General features: G+C 37.8%; 2 protein-coding genes across 3 annotated transcripts; both read right to left on the reverse strand.

Moving 5' to 3' along the window:
* Positions 1–6,412: 6,412 nt before the first annotated feature.
* LOC112862883 (trace amine-associated receptor 4) lies at positions 6,413–10,464 on the reverse strand. Of its 2 annotated transcripts, XM_086705961.1 has the most exons (3): positions 10,091–10,464; positions 9,095–9,212; positions 6,413–8,144 (listed from the first exon to the last, which is right to left on the reverse strand). In XM_086705961.1, the coding sequence occupies exon 3, from the start codon at positions 8,084–8,086 to the stop codon at positions 7,043–7,045; it is 1,044 nt and encodes a 347-aa protein (XP_086562087.1). In that variant the 5' UTR covers positions 8,087–8,144; positions 9,095–9,212; positions 10,091–10,464; the 3' UTR covers positions 6,413–7,042. The 2 variants fall into 2 exon arrangements, with proteins under 2 accessions (XP_086562087.1, XP_025781887.1); XM_025926102.2 differs by lacking the exon at positions 10,091–10,464 and having other exon boundaries at positions 9,095–9,562.
* A 7,508-nt stretch (positions 10,465–17,972) lies between these two features.
* Positions 17,973–19,004, reverse strand: LOC112862354 (trace amine-associated receptor 3). The gene has a single exon (XM_025925641.1). The coding sequence runs from the start codon at positions 19,002–19,004 to the stop codon at positions 17,973–17,975; it is 1,032 nt and encodes a 343-aa protein (XP_025781426.1).
* Between the last annotated feature and the right edge of the window lie 7,557 nt (positions 19,005–26,561).

Below are 26,561 nucleotides of genomic sequence, written 5' to 3' on the forward strand. Positions count from 1 at the left end.
TCAACAGGTTGAGATGTTTAATTACATGCCAACCAAGAAAATAATTCAAAACACAAATAATTAAAAAAAGTAGAGAATTACCAATTTCAGTTTTGCATGCGGCACAATTCCTAAAGAGAACACACATTGTTCATACATCCTGGAAGAACTATCTGTTGTGAAAAAGTATTTTTCTATCTTAACACCGGTCTGCAATTTTAAACAAGTTCCAGTAAATTGAATTCAAGGTTTCTAAACTACTTACAGAAGTGGGAATCAGGATCACTTCATCAGAAGTCCTTCTTGTAGCAGGTGAACACAGGTATGTAGAATTCTCTTCAATCAGCAAAGACGACAGATGTGCAATCAGTTAATGATTTTATACTCCAAATAGAAACTAGTCCTCAGGGTGGTATGCCATGCAAATGAGTGTTGGAAGTGCTCCAAGGGACCTAGTTTGCACTATTCACAAGTTTCAGTAGTTTGAAGCTTCTTCTCAGCACGAGATCATTTATCTTGCCAATTAGAGATGAAAACTGAAGACACCAGTTTTATATATCCTTTTGTTTATTTTATTTTTAGTGAGTTCTGTATATCCTTTCTGCTTTATTTTTTATTAAAATTTTTTTTTAATTTATTCACTTTTGAGAGGCAAAGAGAGACAGAGCATGAGTGGGGGAGGAGCAGAGAGAGAGGGAGACACAGAATCCGAAGCAGGCTCGAGGCTGCTGTCAGCACAGAACCCAACATGGGGCCTGAACCCACAGACCACGAGATCATGACCTGAGCCACCCAGGCACCCCACTTGCTTTAGAATTATTCGTGCACGGGGTGTCTCTGTGGCTCAGTTGGTTAAGAGTCTGACTTTGTCTCAGTTCATGATCTCACGGTTTGTGAGTTCGAGCCCTGCATCAAGCTCTGTGTTGACAGGTCAGAGCCTGGAGCCTGCTTCGGATTCTGTGTCTCTCTCTTCTCTCTGCCCCTCTCCCACTTGAATTCTGTATCTCTCTCTCTCTCTCTCTCAAAAATAAATAAACGTTAAATATTAAAAAAAAAAACATTATTTGTGCACATTTCTTTCAACAAAATAGTTGAGAATAATTGATCATAAGCCCTTAGGTTCACTTCGTGTTGGTTAAAGAAGTCACAGTAGATGAAACAGTTCCCTGAATTCAGCCGAGTTAGATTCTTGTTCTGTTACCCCCTCAGTCATCCCTTACCCTTTTCGTCCCTCTGCCTCCCCATTGGTAAGAGTACCTACAAGTAGACTCATATGTCCATACTTTATGTGGATACTACCAAGGAAAATAACACATTTGATCATATTCTGCTCTCTCTGAGTTTTGGTACCAAACCTCCAGGGGATGGGATGCCTCTTTATGGCCTTGGAGAGATCATTCCTCAAAATAAATCAAACCGGTGTTGCAAAAACCACATAACTGTAAAGGTGACAAAAGATTACATCTGCCAATGGGGCCTGTAGTAGGAAGTATAGGGGTCGAAGGAATGAAATAAAAAAAAAAAAATGAAGGAGGTTGACAGACACCTCCACCTTCTCCACAAGGCCTGGGCCAAACCCAGTGGTCGTCACTGGAAACTTGCCTGTATCCAGTCCACGTGCATAGAAATAGATTTTTAACTCCAGAACTTGATGATCAGACCAGGAAGGATCCTGCGTTATCACATACCGTGACACCTTTTGATTCATAAATCCTAATCCACCCTGCAATCAGGCAGAGATTCCCATGGCTCTAAATCTAATCTGACCAAGAGTTTGTGAAAAGTAAGGACAAATGTCTTCTAAATAAAAAAAGGCCTAAGAAGGAAACTCTCAAAAAGGGTCTTGTGTTTTGTTTGTTTGGGGGATATATTGCATCAAACTGAAATGCAATATGCAAGCACATGTGTGATTCCTCTGTCAGAGATTACCTAACCTTCTGTGCCCTGTTTTCTAATCTATTAATTGAATATAATACAATACCTACAACCACAAGTTTGTCATGAAGATGGATGAGTGTTAAGAATGGTTCCTGTTACATGGCAAGCTGGACAGACAAGAGTGGGAATAGATACTAGTCCCGATTCTGTGTTAACCCTCCCAAGTTAGGGCTCTGATCCCCTCTTCCAGACTGACTTTCAGAAATACACTCCAGGTACATAACAACTGGGAGCAAAACTAATTGGGGTTTGGATCCTCTAGATTTTCTTGCTCATCTTGGGATTCATTGATGTTCCATTTGTACAGCTTTCATCAAAGAGGCTTTATATTTTAGAAACAAGACAGAAGAGAAAGTGGAATATTTATAAGGTAGTCAAAAGTGTTGTTTAGATTTAGGATCTTAACAATTAGTTTTGCTATTTAACAATGCTAAAGCTACTAGAGTAGGCTATAAGACAAGAATATTAATGTTCCCCCCTCCCCCAAAGCAATGTCTGACTCCTTTGAGATAAGCTGTGAGTGTTGGTCCAGGAGAGATAAAGGTTACTAGGAGATATTCTAGAAAAGAAAATAATCTAACTGATGATACCCAAGGGACCCATAAATGCTAGCAATATTTGAGACAGGCAGTCAGTAAGTTTTTAAGAATTGCCTCTATTCATATTTGCAATCTGAAACAGTAATCACCATTGATGACTAAGGTCTAAGAAAGTCAGGTTTTTCTTTTTCTTTTTCTTTTTCTTTTTTAACAGAAAGAATAATAAAAGCAATTCCCTTGAGGACACAAATAAAAAATCAATTGCAGAACAAGATTTCCTGTTTTTCATAGCCCCTCTGCAATCCAGTCAAGATCAATTAAATGCATATGAAAGGGAAAACCTACGTTAGCAGTAGATGAGGCAAAAAAAAAAAAATGTGGGCTTTACCAAGAGATACACCAGGTTTTGAATATTATGATCTTGGAAAAGTTGCCTAATCTCTTGAACAGGGGATTTAAGCTAGAGGTTATGGAGAGTGCTAGGAAGATTAGGTAGTTCAGTGGTAGGAAGCGTCTCCTTTACTCAATGTGATGACACATTCCTTCGGCCTAAAATGCAGTCTTCCCTACACCCCAAGCCAGGCAAAATTTTCCTCCTCCATATTCTGTAGCTTATTGTGCCTGGCTCTATCATAAGATATATTACCATGCAGGGTAATTGAATGGCTATGTCTCTCCTATTAGACCATGAGCCCCTTAAGGCCAGGATTTCAGCTTTATGTGTCTCTGAACAAAAAACACTCAGAGTAGTACTTGGCACATAGTAGATGCTCAGTAAATGTTTATTGAACTGAGTGGCTTTTAATATAGGCTGTCCATGGCAGCCACCATCCTCCTGGGATAATGGCTGCTCTATTCAACCTCAATACATTCTGGAAAGAAGAGCACTGGGTTTGTAATAATAATGGAATGATTCACTTTTCCTCGGACTAGCCACCTTCCCCTAGGGAAGAGAAGGTGGAGCTGTTTTGAGAAACAATTGAGCTGATGTTCATGGACATCCTTTGTAAATTACAGAAGTGCTTTATGAAGGTAGGGAGTGATTATGACTGCAGCAGAAGCTTCCATATGCTCTTTCATTTCTCCTCTATTTAGCTATGCTTTTAGTGGGCAAGAGAAAATGTGGCCTGTGGCCACAGATCCGAGTTCCTTGATACTAAGTCAACCATTTTGTGTGATTCTAATTTTTGTAATGTTTTGTTGATTTTTGAGAGACAGAGAGACAGAGCACGAACTGGGGAGGGGCAGAGAGAGAGGAGACACAGAATCTGAAATAAGCTCCAGGCTCTAAGATGTCAGCACAGAGCCTGACATGGCGCTCAAACTTGTGAACTGCGAGATCATGACCTGAGCCGAAGTCAAATGCTTAATCAACTGAGCTGCCCAGGTGCCCCATCCTTATGCTATGCTGAGGGTCAAATGAGAAAATGCACATATACCGAGTAAGTGGCTGTCCTTCTCATTCAGTCTCTCAGTGCTAGCAGTGCAAATAACCTTGTTGAATCCCGAAAAAGGAAGAGAGGCTCATCATGGGAAGCAGATTGTAAAATACTCTTTCCATCATATGGTGCTCTATCTATTGACCCATCTGACCCAGGAAGGAGGTCTATGTTGGCCTAAAGACCAAGGAACTCCTCCTATTTCTTTGAGTCTTCAAAAGGAAGGAGTACCATTAGCCTCTGGAATGTCGTGTTTGGGATTAGGGGCAGAAGAAATCTCCTCCTGAAGGATTAAATGACTGTAGTCATTAAAGAATAAACCAATACTTTACCAAGCATCTTGAAACCTAATTATGATTTTAAATACTGTCCTTTGATGATGATGATGATGATGATGATAAAATAATAATAATAATAATTTGCCAAAACATCTCAGGATCTAAATATGCTATATCTAAATGGTTAAATTACAAGTACTGGCCTCAGGAAGCTATAAATATTCAACAGAACATGTAGATCCAGAGAGTATTGGGAATTCTCAACTGAATAGAGATGTTATTAAATGTATTTTGGAATAATGAGTAGTTCCTAATAGATAGTCTAGAGTGGGGATAGAGTCAAAAAGGCAAAAAGGTTCATAAACAGCATTTAGGATTTATATATATGTATATGGACATTAGAAACTTTAAGTATTAAGATGTCCTGCATGGATGTGTGATATCATTTAGCCAGGTCAAAGAATGGAGGGGGTTTGATTAACCAAATATTCTGATATTACTATAACAATTACTGTAGGGGCACATGGGTAGCTTAGTCAGTTAAGCGTCTGACTTTGGCTCAGGTCATAATCTCACTGTTTTGTGAGTTCAAGCCCCACATCAGCTGGGCTGTCAGCACAGAACCCACTTCAGAGCCTCTGCCCCACCTCCCCCCCCCCCCCAAAAATAAAAGAAAATAAATTACTGCAATAAAATGCACTTAATATTAAAGCCTATGCTAATGGTAACAAGATTTCTCTTTGCAACATACCAGTGTCTGAAAGTTATGAAAAGCAACCTTACTTCCTGCAAAAATAAGCAAAAGTTATAAATAAATCACATCAGCCACATACAAACTATTTGCAGATATAGTCTATTTGGCTGGAAGAGTCCTTCTATTGAACATCTCCATTTATGAAATTTCCCAATCTGTCAATCTATTAGATAATCAACAATATTTCTACATAACCAAAACTTTCAGTAAAATACTTCCGCCACTGAGGCATTAGGAAAGGAAGGGAAGATCTTACTTCTATTCTCGGGAATCTCACTATATGAGCATGAAAGCTTCATTTTGAGTGTTGCAAATGTTTCTGAGTCAGTAAGTCCTTTTCCACTATGTGCCTTTTCTGGCTCTGTCCCCCAGTTCCCCAGTACAATATCGTGCACATGTGACCAAAGAAAACAGGAATTAAATTCAGTTCAATTTCTACTTTACAAATAGGCTTTTTCTTCCGTCTTCTTTCCCAAGAGAAGGAGTCCCTTCTTGCCTAGAATTCTTTGCTTTGTAGTTGTTTATCTTGGTGGATTTGAGTAACTCCCATGTTCTTCAAAGTTTATATGTTTTAGTTATCCAGTGAACATGTTCAGAGATTTTAATGGGAAAGGAACCATCCCAGGCACTGTGGGATACAAAATGGAAAATATAAAGACATAGTGTCCCACAGAAGAAGCTTACAATCTAATGAGGAACCAACACACCGGTGCGTACTCAACTCTGGCACAAAGCAGGAGTCAGAGAAATGGGTTTGGGGTGGTGGGTGTGCATAGAAGGAAGATGCTGGTTACATTGAGTTTGCGATCTTGGTAGAACATTCAAAATGGCAGTCTATTGGTAGTAAGAAATGAAGGGCTTGAGTTTGGAAGAAATGATAGGCTGCAAATAAATATACTTGAGAGAAAGATATATAGACATGAATATTGAAGCTGTGAGGTTAGCTAAGGTTAAAGCAGGATTTCTTAACCATGAAACTATTGAAGTCTTAGGCCAGATAATCCTTTAGTGTGGGGGATATTCTGTGCATTGTAGACTCTTTAGCAGTGTTCCTTACCTCTACCCTCTAGGTGTCAGTAGCATCCCTCCCTGGTTGTAAAAACCAAAAACATCTCCAGACACTGAATGGCCACAAAGGGCAAAACTGTCCCTGATTGAGAACCACCAGATTAGAGAGACAGAGGGATGGTATGAAGGATGAAAAGAAGGTTGTAAAGGACAAAATAAGTTTATGGGGTAGGAGAAGCAAGAGCAAGACAAAAAAAAAAAAAAAAAAAGACATGAAGAGACATGTGCAGCATTAAGTATTATCTTAAAACTATGGGGTAGGGAAAGAACTTCAGTTGTGAATGAAACTCAACCTTAGTGAATAATTAGTATGTACACACAGACACCCAAAGACATGGAAATACCACCTATGTGTATATACACAGGCTGTAAATATATACAGCATATATAATTACATATTGAGAGGGAGAAAGAATATATTCCTAAACTCTTATTTATTCATTCTTCTCATTCAGTAAGACAGTCCAATTTTACCAAAATATTACAAAATTCACATCAATGCTTTTAGAAGAGGTTTAAGTCAGAACCAAAAAAATTGAAACTAGCTACAACTGTCTGCTTCCTTCTCCCCTTCCAAGTCAATCACATGCTAAATAATCCAGACTCCCAATGTTCTCAAGCTCTCTCCCTGGCTCCCCTAAGATAGAACAATAGTCTCATGAAAGATTTAGATAAACTCTGGCTGTCAATAAGTGTGAAGACCAACTCTGTCTCCTCTTCTGATGTTCATAAGAAAAAATAAGATCTCCATTTGATTTAAGTCAAAGGAGTGAAATTCTAAATCTCTAATTTTGTGAATTCAGGAATCAGCAAGCCATGGGACAGAGTTTTTTATTAGAGATGCCTTCCCCAGAACTCCAGAAATTAACCACTTTGGTAGCTCTGGTAAACCTAGAACACTAGATCGATTGCTCCTACTTAGATAGATGTCCATAACACCAACTGGAAGAATATGCTTATCCAGTAAGTTTATGGCCTTACCTTTGAGGAGGAGCATCCAACAAGATTCCTTACCAGGAAAGAATCTTACAGAATGGAGAGTATTGCCTACGTATCTGCAGGATATAGGCTTAGGGTAGAAGAGTCAGGGTGGAAGATGGTTCCCGTGACAATCATCCGCAATGCCTTGCGAAACCAGGGATAAAACATGCCATATATGATGGGATTGAAAGTGGAGTTGAAATAACCCAGCCAGAGGAAGACATTGTACAAATCTTCAGGAGTTGTGAAATTAATGAAAGGGTCTGTGATTGTCAAGATGAAAAAGGGCAGCCAGCACAATACAAACACTCCCATGACTATGCTTAAAGTCTTGGTGGCCTTGCTTTCTCTTTTGGATGATACTTTCATTTTGCTTTCTGACCCAACGTGTTTCCTGGTAGGACCCATGCCAATTTGCTTAGTATGCTTCCTGGCTACGCTGAAAATGTGTATGTAAATCCCCACCATTACAGTCCCAGGTAGGAAGCAGGCTATAAAGGAAGCCAACACCCCCCAGAGCTTGTTAAATATCAATACACACAAACCTGTGCAGTCAGTGGCTGCAACAAAGTCTTCTGCACCAACTATGTTTAATTCTGAGAATACCAGGCCAAAGGCAAAAAAAATTGGAATAGACCAACTGATGAGTAGAAAGACCTCTATTACAGGGATGGTAATTTTGGTGACATAATGCAAAGGGTCACAAACAGCATAGTAGCGATCCACTGAGATGAAGCAGAGGTGAAAAATAGAGGTTGTGCAGAGCATGATGTCACAGCAGCTGTGGACTTTGCAAAAGAGGTCTCCAAAATACCAGCAAGACTCAATGGACCTGACCATACTGAAGGGCATGACCACACAGCTCAACAAAAAGTCAGTCGTGGCCATGGAGAGAATCAGGAAGTTGGTTGGGGACTGGAGCTGCTTGAAGTGAGCGATGGAAATGATCACAACCAGGTTGCCCAACATGGTCATCACTATAGCAGCAGTCATGACAACATACATGGCACACACACTCAGCACAGACCTCACATTTCTAGGGCATGAATTGTTGACCAAAGCAAAGCAAAATTGGACTTCCGGAGGATTCCAAAGTTCAGGTGAATTCATCGTCTTTGTCCTGTGGGCACTATTAATCTTTTGCAAAATTACTGTGCTCCTCTCCTTTCTGTGAGAGAAAAAAGAAAAACAATAAAAATCCCTGGTGGGCAAATTTTCAGAAAGGCCCAGGTAGCTGCATTTCCAATCCTAAACTGAACTCCCTACCGACCAAGAACACTGCTTTCCAAACTTTAATGTACATACAAATCACCCAGGGGTCTTTCTAAAATATAGATTCTGTTTCTGGGGTGGAGGTTAAGAGTCTGGCTCTCAGGAGATGCCTAGTCTGGCTCTCAGGAGATGCTTAGTCTAAGGACTATCCCTTAAGTAGGAAGGGACTAAAGACAACTGAATGAATATCCAATGTCTAAGTAACCCAGTTAAAACCACTTAAGTAACCCAGGTAAATGCCCATGTTCTGGTCACTAATATGTAACCCTTACTTAGGATTCCAAATCTATAGGCAGATCAAGAATTTTCTCTATCCCACTTATATTAACCAATTTGATGGATAAAACCTGTCAAGAATTACTAGGACTTATGGAACTTTAATGTTTAGCTTCAAAAATAATTACAATCTAAAGATTGTGCTTCCCCCCCCCCCCCTTAACTTCTCTTGTGGGTATTTGCAAATGCTTTGGATCCTGTTGATTAATACATACCATTCAGTTAAGGGAATATTTTTCTTTCCAATGTGAAGAATAAGTTTTTAGATTTTTAGAGCAATTGGTGGTCGACTAAAAATGTGCTAAAGTCTACAAAATTATACATGAATAATCTCCAAAAAGGGCAGGGGGATACTGATATGATAAATTCTGTAAATCTCATGTGTTACCTCCTTTCATTTAGCAACTCCATCCATGAATTCAAATTTAAGTTGAGGTCTCCTGGTCCCCAGATTGCAAGACTTATATTGGGAACAAATTTGACACATGGGCGTGCTCACTGTTTAAACTGTCACGTTACATAATTTATGCTGTTGCCTTTAAAAGTGTGAAAATAATGAGACTGACTCACCCAGAGTATGGCAGAGGTTGGATTTGTTTTTCCAGTGCCCGGACTGGCTGTGTAATTCTGATGACCAAAGACAAGCATTACTGAGCTCTAAGGCCAGGTGGGTAGAGTGGACTTTGGCCTGAGAAGAAATGAAAACTCACTGGTCCATCGTAAAAACAAACTCACAATCATGTCCTCATGAAATTTACTTGGAAAACACACTAAATGAGAATACAATTACCTTTGAAAATAATATTTACAGTATTTGCTACAATAGCTCAGCCATTTTTTTTTCCAATGTGTATTATTTGAAATTTTAACATCATGGCACATTTTATTTGATCTGGATATAATAAGTTAATTTCTCAAATTAACATTTTTCTTTAGGTATGTTTTAATTTTGTCAATCAAATATTGTGCAATGGATTTGAACTTGAGAAACCAAACACAGGTAAGAAGGACAAAGACTTATTCAAATCCTTTTTAAACTGTAGCTTATCAATTTTGGAACATACAGCACAAATTATTTGGTTACTTATCACTTTAGCCATGAAATCTTAAATAATGGAATAATGAAATCTTAAATGCTCAATTAACTTCTTTAACAAATTAACTTTATTTTGCCTTTCATCTTATTTTTGTGAATTTAATTTTTTTCTTTAATTCTTTAAAAAATCATCCTTAAAGATAGCTGACAGGTACCAAAAAATTTCTTAAGCATTTCACTGCATATCCATAGACAGACAGCATTCTCATACAAAATAGACACTCTTCAATTGTTTATGGTATAATTTTTGGAGTTTGAAGTTTCATTTTTGAAAATTTAATGCCTGAAAGAATTGATACAACTTAACCTCCTAGGTGTGTAAAGTGAATATCATTTATTTCATCTTATTTATTTATTTTTTTGTGGGAGGAAGCAGGGTATGAAACAGCTGCCCAAACTTAATAGCATTATCTCATGTTTCTGACGCATGGTTACCTATATTAGGGAAGTGTTTAAACTTATTTACTTACAAAGTCATTACGCGTGTGAATTGTGAAGGTAATGTCAAAGGTAATAGTGCTTTAAGCCCCTATCATAAACTCTTGGTCCCAAATTACAAAAGCAAGTAAGCAAATGCAAATATGGCTGCTGGTCTACTGCTTTGTTAAACAAAGAAATTGTCATGAAATCAAGTGCAGTCCGGCTTTTGTTTGTTATTTAAGAACATAACAGGGGCGCCTGGGTGGCTCAGTTGGTTAGGCCTCCGACTTCGGCTCAGGTCATGATCTCAGGGTCCGTGAGTTCGAGCCCCACATAGGGCTCTGTGCTGACAGCTCAGAGCCTGGAGCCTGCTTCCGATTCTGTGTCTCCCTCTCTCTCTGACCCTCTCCTGTTCATGCTCTGTCTCTCTCTGTCTCAAAAATAAACATTAAAAAAAAAAAAAGAACATAACAGACTAGATTCCTTTAGGTTGAAGACTCACTTCCAAAAGATATACAGTAATTTTTAATAAGATTAAATAAAGTTAAGCCCACTAAGACATCTCACTTTCAACCTAGGATATTATTATTACACTTCTTTTTCTTTTTACCAGTTACATTTCCGGGGGCCAAATGCATGACAGCACTGTAAACAATCACCCAATGCAAGCATAGAAAATTGTTAGTTTTTTTTCCTAAGAAGTAAAAAGAAACATTTGCAAACAACTCTGGAGAGGAGCAAGCATTGCATTGTCTTTTAGTTGAAATTTAATTATTTAAGGGAAAAGATAACATAATAAGGAAACAAACAAGGACTGAAATAATGATTTCAAAAACACAAAAGTCCCTCAGAATTGCAACAACAGTTTGTCCAGGCTCAAACCAAGGCTCGAATGCTTCAATGGTGTTTGACTAAGCAAAATTATTTAGCATGAAGATTACTCCTCAGTGAGCTTCTGAGATGATGAAGCATAAAGCACACACTTAGCTGCTACAGTCAGATTCTGAGCTGTCCGATCCATCATCCCAGCTCTCCTGGGGCACAGGGACTTTTGGAGCCCCAGGACTTAATTATTACTAAAAGAGCTTAATTTGCAAAAGGAAAAACAATTGCATCCTTTTGACCTTAAGAAGATCTTTTCTTTCCTTGGCATTAATTTACCAGCAGCCCACTCTCAGTGGCTTATCCCCCAAGTTGAATAAAGTAATATAGGATAAAGTATAAATAAGAATAAAGTAAGTAAAATAAAAGAAATAAGAATCAAGTTATAGAGACTAAAATAAAGATCAAAGAATAAAGTAAAAAAGAAAAAAGAATGGAAATAAGGAAGGAAAAGACAAACCAGACCAACAGGTACCTATAAATTGCACACTTGAATTTTCAGAAGGATTTCCTTCATACACTAAATAACTAATAGATCTAAATTAAACACAAGATTCACATGGTTCAGGTCAGGTATATTATACTTGAAAAACTTTGCAAAATATGTGTTCATCTGCCCTGTTTTCTTTTCCCTCACTAAGATTCAAATTTCCAGAGGACAGGGTTTAGTTCTAGCTTATCACTATGTTCTGTTCTGTATCCCTCTGGGTAGACATTGATAACTAAGCACTGTATTGAACCACAAAGGGAGAAGTGATATAATGCAATCATGGAAATGCAGTAAAATAAACATCAAAAAGCAAACAACTAAGGTGTTTGCTGATATACTCAATAAATAGATATGTGCTCACATGGATATTTATTGCAGCATGATTTGTTACCACAGAAATCAGAAACAGTAGAAATCCAGTTATATACATTATGATACTTCCAAATAATGGAATATTTTTTAGAGCTTTTGAAAAATTAAGAAAAACTGTTTCCTGATAGAGAATGAATCCCTAATATTACTAACTGAAACAATCAAGTTGCAGAACAGCATGTATAGTATTTTGCCATCTTCAAAAAAAGTACGTGAGAACAATGTGTACATATATGATTGTGGATGTGCCTGTGTATTTCTAGAAAGATACACAGGAAAGTAATTGCCTCTGAAAAAGCAGTCTGTAAGCCAAAAGGACAGATTAGAGGGAAATTTATTTTTTAGTGCACAGTTCTTGCTTCCTTTTGCATTTTTTAATATGCACGCAGTCTCTTTAAAATTTTTTCAAAAGATTTAAAAAAAAATTTTAATGTTCATTTATTTTTGAGAGAGAGAGATACAGAGTGCAAGCAGGGAAGGGGCAGAGAGAGAGGGAGACACAGAATCTGAAGCAGGTTCCGGGCTCTGAGCTGTCAGCACAGAGCCTGACATGGGGCCCGAACTCACAAACTGTGAGATCATGACCTGAGTCAAAGTCGGACGCTCAACCGACTGAGCCATCCAGGCGCCCCTCAAAAGATTTTTTTAAAGTTTTTCTTTATATCATTTAAATGTATTATTTATTTATTATCATTTATATTTACTTTATTTATATCATTTAAATTTATTAATTACAATTTTGCATATAAAAACCCTTATATTCATGCTTGTGAAGGATCTGTAATTCAAATTTGTAGTATTAATATAGTTTACATCCAGTTTCAAAGTAATATTTGTATATGTGTCATTTTCAGTATTTGTAATGTTTAAAAGAATTTAGTATGTTAGGGCATTTATCACCATAGCTTTGTGATTCCCACTTAAAAAGTGTTTTTATTTTTTTCCTTTCTATATTCTTAAAACTTTTTATTGTAGTACAACACAAACCCAGTAAATGCACAAATATCAAGCATACAGCTTATGAGATTTTGAATACATATAGACCTGTATAGCCATAATCCAGGAGAGACCTAGAATATTTCCTGTATGTAGATGGCTCTCTTGTGCCCCTTTCTAGTCACCTCTTCCCGTATGGGTAACCACTATTCTGACTTTTTTCATCAAAAATTAGTTTTTCCTGTTCTTGCATTTTGTTTAAAAGTGTCTTTCTTTATTTATTTAGTAATCACTACACCCAATGGGGTTTGAACTCAATACCCCAAGGTCAAGAGTCATATGCTCCTCTGACTGAACCAGCCAGACGCCCCTCCTGTTCTTGCTATTTTTATAAATGGAATCACAGTATATATAAATGCAGCGGTGCCTTGATCTTATGTCAGGTAACCAAATATATATGGAACTGGTTCTGGGCTTTCTATTCCGTTCTATCCTTTCACCGTTATAACACTGTCTTACTTACTATAGCTTTGTAGTAGTAATCGATATTTGGTAGTGGAAGGTCCTCTTTGTTCTTCTTCAAGATTGTTTTCTATATCTTATGCATTTCCACATGAACATTTTAGAATCAGCCCTTCAACTTACACACACACACACACACACACACACACACACACACCTTGATGGGCTTTTGATTGGGATCGCATTTAACCTATACATCGACAGGGAGCATTGTCATCTTCAATCCATATTGAGAATTTAAATCCATTAGTATGGAATATTTTCCTACTTCTTTAGGGATTTTTTTATTAAGTTTTTAAATATTAATTCAGTGTAGTCAAAATATAGTGTTATATTTGTCTCAGGTAGATAATACAGGGATTCAACAATTCCATACATTACTCAGTGCTCGTCGTGATAAGTGAACTCTTTAATCCCCATCACCTGTTTCACCCATCCCCTCACCACCTACCTCCTCTCTGGTAATCACCAGTTTGTTCTCTATTGTTAACAGTCTGTTTCTTGGTTTGTCTCTCTCTTTCTTTCTCTTCTTGTTTTGTCTTTGTTTTGTCTCTTAAATTCTTTATATGAGTGAAATCATATAGCTTTTGTATTTCTCTGACTGAATTATTTTGCTTAGCATTATACTCTGTCGCTCCATCCATGTCGTTGCAAATTAAAAAGATTTCATTCCTTTTAATGGCTGAATAATATTGATATACATGTATATTCCACCTCTTCTTTATCCATTCATGGACACTTGGGCCGCTTCCATAATTTGGCAATTATAAATAATGCTGCAATAAACAGGGATGCGTATCCCTTTGAATTAGTGGCTTTGTATTTTTTGAGTAAATACCCAGTAGTAAGATTACTGGATCATAGAGTACTTCTGCTTTTAACTTTTTGAGGAGAAGCCATACTGTTTTCCAGACTGCCTGCACCGGTTTGCATTCCCACCAACAGTGCAAGAGGGTTCTTTTTTCTCTACATCCTTGCCAACATTTGTTCTTTCTTCTGTTTTTTTTTTTTTTTTTTTTTTCTTTTTTTGATTTTAGCCATTCTAAAAGGTGTGAGGTATATCTCACTGTGGTTTTGATTTGCATTTCCCGGATGATGAGCGATGTTGAGCATCTAGTCGTGTGTCTGTTGTCCATCTGGATGTCTTCTTTGGAACAATGTCTGTTCATGTCTTCTGCCTATTTTTTAATTTGATTATTTGTTTTTGGCTGTTGAGTCGTGTAAGTTCTTTAAACATTTTTGATACTAACCTTTTATAGGATAGGTCATTTGCAAGTATAATCTCCCATTCAGTAGGTTGTCTTTTAGTTTTGTTGATTGTTTTCCTTTGCTGTGCAGAAGCCTCTTATTCTGTTGTATAAAATCTGTTATTAAATAATTAATTTAGCCATGATTTTTAAGTTGAAAGGCCCAAGAAAAGTTTGGTAAGTCTATAAATGGTATTATAATTGCTAAGAATCTTAAATTACCGGATCACTCGGGTGGCTCAGTCAATTGAACATCTGACTCTTGATTTTAACTCAGGTCATGATCCCAGGTCATGAGATCGAGCCTTGTGTCAGGCTTCATACTGAGCGTGGAACCTGCTTGGGATGCTCTCACTCTCTTTCCCTCTGCCCCTTCCCCTGCTCATGCTCTCTCTTTCTCTTTAAAATAAAAAAAATAATAAAATAAAACAAAAGAATCTTAAAATTACCATATTTGTAAGTCATTAAGTCTACAAGAGTTTCTAAGTACTAGGAAAAGTTTTATGCATTAGTCTGACAAATTTTCAAGAGGGAAATTAAGGGTTGCTCTTGGCTAATGCAGTTGGTAGAGCATGGAACTCTTAACTTGGGGTCATGAGTTTAAGCTCCATGTTGGGCGTGGAGACTACTTAAAATAAAATTAAATAAAATTTAAAAAATTTAAAAAATTAAAAACTACAAAAAAGAGAAGTTGAACATTTTGATAAATACAAGTAAAATATTAAGATAATTCAATTAGATAGCTGTATTTGCCGCTTAAAGATGTTAGAAGTTACTAACTATGGAAATAGAGTAACTATATTCTGTTTATAAATTATAGTTTATATGTTACCATTAAATAAAACTTATAAGTTAAATAAGATTTTTAAGGAAGAGCTACGTTTTTCAATATTATGATTTTGTAAGTGAAAGATTAATTTTAGAAGCCAAAATTACCTCAAATAATCTTTTCTATACACAAAAAGGACACCATAAATCTTACATTGATGACTGATCCTAAAAATAAAAAGTTTGTCAGGTAGAGGAGAAAGGCAAGTTGCCCCCAGGTAGGACTAACTGAAGAACGATTTATTGGACACCAACAATCCCTTCAGAGAAGTGACTAAATGTGAAAACACAAAGAAAGGCCAAGTTGGGTTTGGACAGACTTGATGTTTTTGAGAAGAATTTCAAAACTTTGTCTTAGAGCAATGAAAGCTACACTCACCATGTGTCTAGCAGGAAACAGATGGCACAATCAACCTGGGTGATTGAGAAGAGTTTAATAAAGGGACTATTTACAATGATGTGGGCAGCATTAAGAAAACCAGCAAGAAACAGCCTAGTATCCAGGGGCAGCAATAACATAGAGTCACCACCCTGTGGGGCCCTAAGTGACAGGGAAAGGGAGTAGCTATGGGAACTTGAGAGAATAGTTGTATGGAGAGGGACTCCACATGTCCTTTCCTGTATGAAGTCAGCCAACTCCAGGGCAATGTGACAGAGAGATTATCTGCGTTACCCTGATTTCAACTTCTGTCCATCCTTCGATCTCCTGCGGTGCTTCTCATTGGTAGAATGCCATTGGACACCCCACAGCAAGGGACCCCCTTAATCCTAATCTTAATCTGTGCTCCCCACTAGTGTAAATAGAGGGAATCTAGCATAGAAACAATGGAAGATATTTAAGAAGAAAATTGTTAACTTCAGAAAACTGTGTAGAGTAGATCAGAAAGCTGTGAAACCTGAGGCAAGAACACTAGTTAACACAGATGGGAGGGAAGGCATATGATGAGTATTTATATCCTTTATTGAGGACTCAATATCTATATCAATGAATAGAGACAGTTTTCCTATAGCCTTAGAGCTATTACATGCATTGCCTAGCTGAATCTATTCCAATAGATTATTCCATTTATATTTAGAATAGATTTCTATCTACAGTCAGCAAGTCAGTTGTAAGGTCTTCATCTGTGATAATTTTTTTAAAGTAATCTTTACACTCAATATAGGACTCAAACTCAGGATCCCGAGATCAGGAGACATATGCTTTACTGACTGAGCCAGCCAGGCCCCCTGGTCATCAACTGTGAGGGAAGAGGTATACTTGGGTGGTGTCCACAGTCTTTTGGGACTCTCAGGAAGAAGGAGCCAGGCAGTGCTACTCATACCCAATCTCCCTCCCTCTCGTCTCAAGACGAGCAGTTGCACTGCATTAGTAAATATTTTGGCAGATTTGAAAGTACTTCAATTATGCATTTATTACACCCCTTTGCTTTTCTACCAACAAGTACAGGAAATGAAAACTGTAATCATGGTGAAGAGGAATCATCCTTATGGAATCATGTTGTCCTTCAAGGCACAAGTGGAGCCCAATGATTGTCCATAGCTGGACCTAGAACATGGATGTCAGGGTATGGGGAGAGAAGGGCTTAGAAGAGAGTCGGGAAAAAGCCAGAATTAAATTTGCCTATTCAAAGTCTGACCTAAAGCTGAACTTGGATTCAGGAGCAATCTGCCCTCCTTCTGCTCCTCCTCTTTTCCACCCCACAACTTAATCCAACGTAGGACAGGATGTGCACATGGTTGTTACACGTACGCATGTGTTTTCCAATCTATCAGATAAAAGGAAGTTTCTGGTTTTTTCTTAATGTTTCACAGAAGAATCACTGGAAGGATTCTCACCAAACATTCATGATCTGACTTAAATCATAGGCATTGTGGTGTGGATGAAATGTATTTGGCAGGATGGCAGGGCAACTTACAGAGAAAATGATTTAAACGAGTACAGGGAGAGGCTTTGTGATTGCTGGCAAGTGGTGTAGACACAGCATGCAGAGGAAGAAGGTGGGGACAAAGAAACAGGAAGTCATTTCGAATATAAACCACGGAGTGAGAAATCACAAGGATAAAAGCTCAAATTGCATATGATGATTTGTAATCAACTGCTTCTCCAATGGGCAGCTCTTTGTAGTAAGCTTCGGGGTGTCAGGAAATGACTGAATAATTCATATAATGATGGTTAATAATTCTCCCAAACCAAACAATAAAGGGGACTGACTGCTAGTAGGTAGTATAGACCAACCTTATGTCACACTTTCTCCATGGGTCCGCAGGCCTCAATAATCTATTTTCTGAATTCCTAGAGTGGAGTCAGCAACCAAAACCATTAGCACTTTATTTTCTTTATTCTTACATTGATTCTTTTATGGGTTTATAATTGTCTCATGTGTGTAAGTAGAGGCCAACCTATTCTGAAATGTCTTATACTCCTTTTGTGTATTTTCCCCCAGTCAGATGGGAGTGTTGATTAGATAGAGTTCACAGTTAATACACGGCTGATGCCTGATGGGTCAAAGATACTGAAGGTAACTGTTGCGCACGTTAGGAGACACTTATCCGGATTACTGAAATTTAGTAGTATCATTAATGCGAGGCATGAGGCCAAAATGATAAGTCTCATTTTCAATACTCTCTTCACTTTTGTAATAGCTTTTTTTTTTATTAATGTGCCTCGGGAAATAGGTTTGCAGTTCCTGAGTGAGAGCTAAATATTTTGCCTGACAATATGTACTTAAGAGCTTTCCGAAACCACGGGTAAAAAAACCCATGAATGAGGGGGTTGCAAGTAGAGTTGAAGTACCCAAGCCACACTAAAAGGTCAAGTACTATTATGGGAGTGGAATAGTCTAAGTATGGGTCTATCAATACAGCAAGAAAGCAAGGCAGCCAGCATGCTAAAAACACCCCCATTACTATTCCCAGGGTCTTAGCTGCTTTCCTGTCTTTTTTCTTAGATAAGTTTTTTTTCACTTCCACCTTTGTGTTTTCAGGCATGTTGCTGATAACTTGAGCATGTCGTTTGGAAACAAGAAAGATTTTGCCATAAATACCAACCATGATGGAGCCAGGAGTAAAGAAACATGTAGTGAACAATATCGTCCCCCAAAATTTGTTGAACGTAAGTGCACAGAAATGGAAACAAGCAACAAGAATCTCGTAGCTCTGCATGCCGGCAACGTTGGCCTCGGACAGAACTAAACTGAATGAAAAAAGAGCAGGTGCCGACCAGCAAAATGCTAACAGTCGCTTTATCATGGAGGTGGTCATGGTGGTCGCATAGTGTAAAGGGTAGCACACGGCATAAAATCGATCAATAGCAATGGAACAGAGGTGGAAAATGGAGGTTAGGCTAAGCATCATGTCAAAGCTTGCATGGAATTTACAAAAGCCATCCCCAAAATACCAGCAGCTCTCCACTGATCGCACCATGCTGTATGGCATGATGACAAAACCCAGAAGGAAGTCGGTGGTTGCCATGGAGAGGATCAGAAAGTTTGTGGGAGAGTGAAGCTGTTTGAAATGTGATATGGAAATCATTATAACCAAGTTTCCAAAGATAGTGATAAACATGGCTGCAGTCATAATTGAATACATTATCACTCGGACATGCAAAGAGCGGTTTACGGGAGGACAAGATTTATTCCCAAATTTTGGACAACCAGATAAGTCTTCAGGAATATAAATTGGATCCATAGTGCTTTATCACTTAAAAGTCCCTTTTCTAGGAAGATGAGTCTGTGTTTCCTCTCCTCTTAAAAATGATTCCAGGAAACTTCAGCTCCTAAGTGCATAAAAAAAAGCATTAATTGCATAAAAAAAGACATCTGTTATGAATTCATTTCAATTTCCATTTATTTAAATATTTAAAATTATGCCAGTTGTGGTTGCGCTCTGAGTTATTTGCTGCATTAGGGCAGGAAAAGTTTCAACTACTTATTCTTTCCTGTTCTATTTTATTCTATTCCACTCATCCATTTGTTCATTCGACCTGGGCTTATCTATTGATTGCTCTGTTCTTTTTAAGGTATTGAGAGCTTCTTAAGAGTTTATTCCACTTGTATAGGGATCTGTAATAGTCAAACCCATGAAGCAGAGAAGACAATAGTGGTTACCAGTATGGGGGAGGTGGGGAGTTATTGTTCAATGGATACAAAGTTTTAGTTATGCTACATGAATACATTCTAGAGGTCTGTTGTACATCAGAGTGCCTATAGTTAATAATATGGTATTGTGTACTTCAAAACATGTTAAGAGGGTAAATCTCACGTAAGTGTTCTTAACACACACACACACACACACACTCACATGCACACACATGCACACAACTAAAACTAAAAAGAAAGGGCCAGAACTTGTTGGGTATGTCCCTTACCTTGACCATGGTGATGGTATCACAGGTGTATGATGTCCAAACTAATCAAATTGTGCAGTTCTTTGTCTATCAATATACCTCTCAATAAAGCTGTTTAAGAAAAAAGAATTTATGGTCAACTTTTACCTTGAGCAACCACTTTTCTAGAAACTCCTTTGCACTACAACAAGTTAACATCTCTCATCATAAAAATACTTAATACACAAAAGCTAAGTGAAATCGCGGTGTTTTTCTTTAGGTATTCTTTCAATAATTTAAACTCTTCGTTTTAAAGAGTCTGCAGATGTTGTAAGAGTTATAAATGGCATATAGCTGTTGAAATACAAGGAAAACCACGTACCTATGGGTCAAACCATGCACCTGGGCTAACGCTTCAAAGTTTCTCTACTCTCTACTCCCTTCCTCTCCTCTCCTCTGTCCTTCTCTTCTGCCCTTCCTTCTTTGTTCCCCTCCCCTGTATTTCTGGAGTGTTGTCATTCATCTGAAATTCTAACTACTGGACATATATGCCATCCCCGAGTGACTCAGAAGTATCACAAATTTCATATTCACAGACTTGGGTGAGTCAAATCTCACGTAACTGCTGTTGGTCACAGTGGGCTGAATAAGAGATGATGGACAAATTGAGTAAGTCCAACCTCTCAGTAAGTTATTGCACCTCCCTGCCCTTTACTTTGGGACGCCACCATGAAAAACCACTGGCTGGTTCTGGAGAAGCTAGACACCGTGCGTCTCACAAAGCATCAAATCTACTTAGTGAGCTACAGAAAGACAAGTCCAATCTTGTCTGAGTCAGACACAAGAGACACTCTTGCCCTATGTCAGATTCTTCCAAGCCACAGAGATTCAACCATAGTGTACATTTGTCAAGTTCATCTACTTAGGCAGACTCAACTTAGTTTTGCCTTTAGAACCCTAAGGAAAGGGGCGCCTGGGTGGGGCAGTCGGTTAAGCGTCCGACTTCAGCCAGGTCACGATCTCGCGGTCCGTGAGTTCGAGCCCCGCGTCGGGCTCTGGGCTGATGGCTCGGAGCCTGGAGCCTGTTTCCGATTCTGTGTCTCCCTCTGTCTCTGCTCCTCCCCCGTTCATGCTCTGTCTCTGTCTGTCCCATAAATAAATAAAAACGTTGAAAAAAAAAAAAAAAGAACCCTAAGGAAGAGCAGCACGAAAGGTCCCTTACTGGTCTCTGGTCTCAAAGTGTCAGAAGTTCCTTTCATTCCTTCTGATTCTGTCTCTCTTTCCTGATTGACAGGGAAAAGTAAAAGAACCTGGTCATGACAGAAAAACCTGTTCAATGTAGTTGGAGAAGCATCTTTTCCCAAGTCTCAGGAAGGTTTCTCTTCAGAAAGTCTTAGGGGGATCCTTTTTGAGCTGACTGCTCCATGTGGCTCTCCTGTTCGCTCTGGGTTAGGGACGTACTTACTTCCAAAGGAGAGGGGGCAAAATATCCTTGGATTAGGGGTTCTTCTTCTACTGTGAGCGTTACCTCTCAGTAGCTGTGAGCTCCCGGGAAAAGGAGGTGTGCTAGAATCGATGGCCTTTCAGAGGCTCTGAAAATCTGGGAATGATTGGTACCCAAAAGGTCCTTGGTTTTAAATTATCTTCTCCTAAAAAAAATAGAAAGTGGAAAAACAGAGAAACAAGATGAAAGGAAAACATAGAATAAAGGATGTGGCTCAATGCAGGAATTCATTGAATAGTACTTTCAGTCCTGAGGCACATCTGACCAAGATCACGGATTTGTTTCTCTCCACTGTAGACGCTCCTCCACTCCTCATTGCCTCCCTTTCTTCTTTGGTTTTCACCAAGGAAAGGTTGTGAGCATCTAACCTGGGCCCCATTTTAGCATATAAGTGATAGCAGTCGATAAACAGTTGTTGAATGTATTATCTGTGTTAAAATATACATCAGCTCGCATCTTGTCTTTTCTTGCCTTTATAATCAACTCTAAGTAACAGCTAAATCTTATCAGACACAATTTTTTAATATACTACCTTGAGGCAAGGAACCTGTCGGATCTCATTCACCCCTGGATTCTCAGCACCTTGGTTAGTGCTTGTGGTAGACACTAGGTACATATTTTTGAACAAATAAAAGTAAAAATAAATGGCAAATTATGTCTGTTTTAAAAAATATCTGCATTGTTCCAATTAAAGCAGTTGCTTCAATGTACTTGAAACTTTGCTGTAAAGGAATGGACTAGACCCGGGAGCACAGTTTGTGAACATACCTTCCAGGATTCAATTGCTTCTGATGGTGTTGTAAAATAATCCCTCATTATTTAGACAACGTTTAGACAGGCAGACAGGAGGGATTGCTGTAGACATACTTTATTGATCCCCTAGGCTAGTGATAAGAGGATTAAAGATAGTAAGTTCAGATAAATACAAAGATGTCAGTAAAAGAAAAAAAAAAAGCTGCTGAGTTTTTTAGTTAAATGCACCTACGAGGTGGTGGTGATGGTGGCATAAAACTCCATTGGTGTTTCATGAACACGTTAAAATGAGGTTATACTGGCCCTTTTCAGCCCCTTTTACAATGTTTAGAACCTTACCTACCACTGAGGGGAGTTGAAGATTTTCTTCCTGCCGAAACTCACAGACTTTCATAAATTAAATACAATCTGGAAAGCACAGACTCACCATTGACCTTATACAGTATGTAAGTCCATGAAGACATGAACACTTAAAGTGTAGTGTTGCCCAAGAAACTCCCTGTCACACCTCAGTTGCCCATATGACCTTAATGATGACAGCCGTGACATTGAAACAACATCATATGAGGGCTGTATATAAATAACTGCTCCATTTCTTTAAGGATTGAGAGGATTCTAGGAGGTGTTTTAACATGAGATCAAATTTTCCTCTATGCACATTACTATTTATATAAGGGAAACTGCACACACACTTTCAGAAGTAGAGACCTCAAATGGAATGTTTACAAAGACATATCATGTGATTTTGTGCATTTTCCAGCTTCCTGGCTATCTTACATCCCACAAGATGACTTTGAAATCAGGTCAACCTTGTTTGATGATTGGCTGTAGCACTTATCAACCATATTACTCTGGACAACTTTTCAGTGTCCCTGAGCCTCAGTTCCCTCTTTTATAAAATGGGAGAGTTGGCTGTGAAGATATTTAAGACCATTAGCGTTATTTTTACCTTCCTCCTTGATTTTCTGCATAAGAATTATGGCATCTCCGCCAAGTTTTCTTTATTTTGTACTTCCATGTAATCTATTATGTTGAACCACACGCCTCTATGAAATTGTCATTTTTGTAAGTTAAAACGTTAAAATATTAATGCTTTTATATAATTTACATTAGGTACATTACATTAGGTGTTTTTTTTTTCTTTTTTCCCCTTAGTTTTCAGTTCCAAGCACTGACTGATAACAAGGTTGGCATATCTCCAGTCACATACATGTGCAGGATGTCAGATTTTCTGTGCAAGATTATAACATGGAGTTAAAGCTTCTTGAAGAAAATCTTCATGTGAACACATGATTTTAGTAGGAGGAAAAAGTTGTCCAACACAAAATTTAGGTTCAGAATCTAATTTTCATAGCCTTAAAATATGAATATCATATAAGATGTAGTAGAAATGGGCATTTATAATCCATGGTTCTAATAGAAGGAGACATACATTTGCATATGCTATTAACAAAGCACCAACTAACATAAGTACATAAGTATCACCATTGCTAGAAAACACATTCTCTTCTGGAACCTAACTATTTGGTAAAGAACTTAAAATTGCTATCGCCTCCTATGTATATATGTCTGTGTACATATACATAAAATAATCCCAATTAAGGTTTTTCTCATTTTTAATTGTTGAAAAAATGTCAGGTATAAAGGATCAGCAAAGGAAGATATGAGTCAGTATTATTGTTCTGTAATACTCTGAGTCAAATTAAGTGTAATATGAAGGAGATTTTAAAGTTTCTGTCTTATTTGCACACAAATGTGGATGATGATCACAAATAATGTGCTTTCTTTTTCTCCTTTGAATTCTGATCGCCCTGGAATTTAAGGCTGAAGTCTAAAGTATTTCAGCTGATCACCTAACTGCTTGAGAGAACCACGTAAAATTTCAAACTAGCCTCTCAAACCATAGGCTCTTCTGAATGCCTGCTCATGGTGTGCCAGTTGAGACAGTCTCTTATCAAAACGAGCACCAATTGGAAGGCCTAGAACTGACACTAAAAATGACTATTTCATTTCTCTTGCCACAAGTTAGAAAATAACGTCAATTTTCATATAATCTTCCAAGAAATTGATCCCAAACTGCAAAGTCTCAGATATAAATTCCGTTTTTAAAGCTCCAAAATCATTCTGGGCCTAAAACCAAATTCCACCCGAAGAGCAGATTTGTGTTAATTTTCTATTAAACTTGTTAAATCAAGAGAGCAGGGCGTAAATAGTGTACATAGTGTAACAGAAAAAAATAAGCCAAGGTTTGCAATTTATGAATTCATGATATTGGATCTTTTCTGGTTAATTCTTTAATATCTAACATAGACTACAATGAATATTTAAAGACTACAATCACAAAGACTCTTTGGAAGACGTTTCAGGGATGATAATAAGTAGGCTATATTCAAATGTAACACTGAAAACAAAACAAACAGAAGAAAAAGATCATTTTTTCTATAAATCGACTTTACAACTATCTCTAGTAGTTTACACATCATGACATCAAAAAGTAAAAATGGTACCTAGCGTGTAAATGACTGGTTGACCCCAAGTGGCTCATGGTTCTTAAGTAATGAGAACTTACTTAAGTTGACCCCAAGTGGCGTTATAAGGGTCTTAAGTAAGCCTTATAACGCCACGTAGCAGCTGGCAACAGGCAGAGATGACATCTTGAAAATGTTGTCTTCTCAAAGGCAGCTGGGATCAGGAAACATTACCTGGAGAACAGACAGAGCACCTTTCATTTCAGAGAGCGGGGGCAGAAAGAAGAGTGAAAACTAAGAGCAAAGGAAAACATCTTTCTTATAATTAGCTATAAATGATGGCATGTTTGAAAACCAGCAGAACAGAGGAAGTTTTACTAAAACTATGCATCAGAAAATGTGTCAGAAGTAGACAGCCCAAGAAGAATTGATCTAAATACACCTTTTATCAAGATCACGTATACATTTTTCAGTGGATACAAGGGAAAAAGTCGGAGACAACATACCTTGGCATAATCCTGCATGCATAAATTTACGCTTTCAGCATCTGTCTGTCACCTGCCCCCCCTTCAGTCTGCAATAGCGCAGTCACTTTTGCCCACAGTTGTCTCCATGTTGCCCTACAAAGGCCCACTCCGTGGCTTGGCCAACCCCATTTCCTGATTGCCCATCCCTTCATCTCTGAGCACTTCAAGGCTCTACAAAAATATCATTTCCTTCCAGGAACCTATTTTTGATTCTCCCAGTTGGAGTTAATCTCATGAAATTCCAGACCTTTGGGGTGGCCAAAGATCATAGAGATAAGTGGTTCCAATTCCTCTCCTCATAGCTGACTTCGAGTTCAAATACTTTTGTTTCCTTTTTCAGCAAAGTTCTTTTTTCTTTTAAGTTTTTAAAATATAATTTCTAGTTAACTAACAGTGAATATTGGTTTCAGGAGTACAATTCAGTGATTCATCCCTTACATACCACACCCAGTGCTCCCAACAAGTGACACAACTGTTTTTTTTTAAAATGACTTCACCCTGACTGTAAAAATTTTTCAACCCATTCTGTTAACCTTCCTACTCTTGCAATACTCAATACAGAGCTGTGTGTTTGGGGACTGTGCAGTAACAGCTTGTTGGATTAAATGCAAAGAAATTAATCCCAACACATGATGTAACCTGGTTAATAAGCATCTCCTCTCATGGTGTTAGAGACCTCTGGTTTGGGAAAGTTTAAAACATTAGGAAAACAGTAAATGTTGTTTATCCCCAAATAAACAGTATTCTAAATGAAACCTAGGTGACAATTAAAATTTTGGGTGCCTTAATGTTTCTAAATTACTTGAAAGCCACATTCCCCCTATAACTAAGGCCCTGAGGTAGATATTGCCACTAAATGCTGAAAAACAACATTATAATCTAGGTCTTTTCTACAGCTTTGTCTGCTTATAGTTTCTCCTACTAGGCCTCACCAATCAAAATATGGTCCCCAGACCGGCCACATCATCATCTCCTGGGAATATTTTGGGAAATGAAATATTTTAAGCCATCCCAAAATGTACATCTTAGCAAGATACCTATGTTATTTGTATGCCCAACGAATTCTAGAAGAACAATTCCAGACAATAGAGAAACTGCATTTTTAGTTCAGACACTCTTTGTATCTGAAATGAGTGAATAATTTTGAGGAGCAAAGAGCAACTGAATACCTTAAGTAAATGCTGCTGGCAAGAGAAAAATACCAAAAATGAAATATGTAGTGAATTAAGTAGTAGCAGTGAATTAAGTAGTATACAACAGGATTTGCTTGTTAAAATATAATATTAAAGAGGAGAAAGCATTTTAACATTATTGAAACATAGATGTACCTTACATTTATTGAATCATGCTTGGAATAATTCTAGAATTTCACAAAAACATTTTTTATAGGCCACCACATAAAAATTTACAAAACTTGCCAGACAAAACTTAATGGAAAATGTAAGAAGTTTCGTTCACTTAAATGTCATAATAATTATCATTTTCCAGTTAGGAAAATACCTTACCTTTTTTTATGGCAACAATTTCTGGTTTTCCACCAAATTGAGTCCTCTCTGTTCAATTATTTTGAAAAGGCAAACAAATTAGCAATATTTAAAAAAACAATGGTACATTTCAATTCTTTTTATTGACTCAGTACCTTCCATCTCCTGAAAAGTTAGTTGTGAA

This window comes from Puma concolor, chromosome B2 (assembly GCF_028749965.1).
Source record: "Puma concolor isolate L17-30 chromosome B2, mPumCon1.1.hap2, whole genome shotgun sequence".
Lineage (NCBI taxonomy): Eukaryota > Metazoa > Chordata > Mammalia > Carnivora > Felidae > Puma > Puma concolor.

Coding starts and splice junctions, on each gene's coding strand:
- LOC112862883 (XM_086705961.1), bottom strand. CDS start 8,086: ATGAATTCACCTGAACTTTGGAATCCTCCGGAAGTCCAATTTTGCTTT.
- LOC112862354 (XM_025925641.1), bottom strand. CDS start 19,004: ATGGATCCAATTTATATTCCTGAAGACTTATCTGGTTGTCCAAAATTT.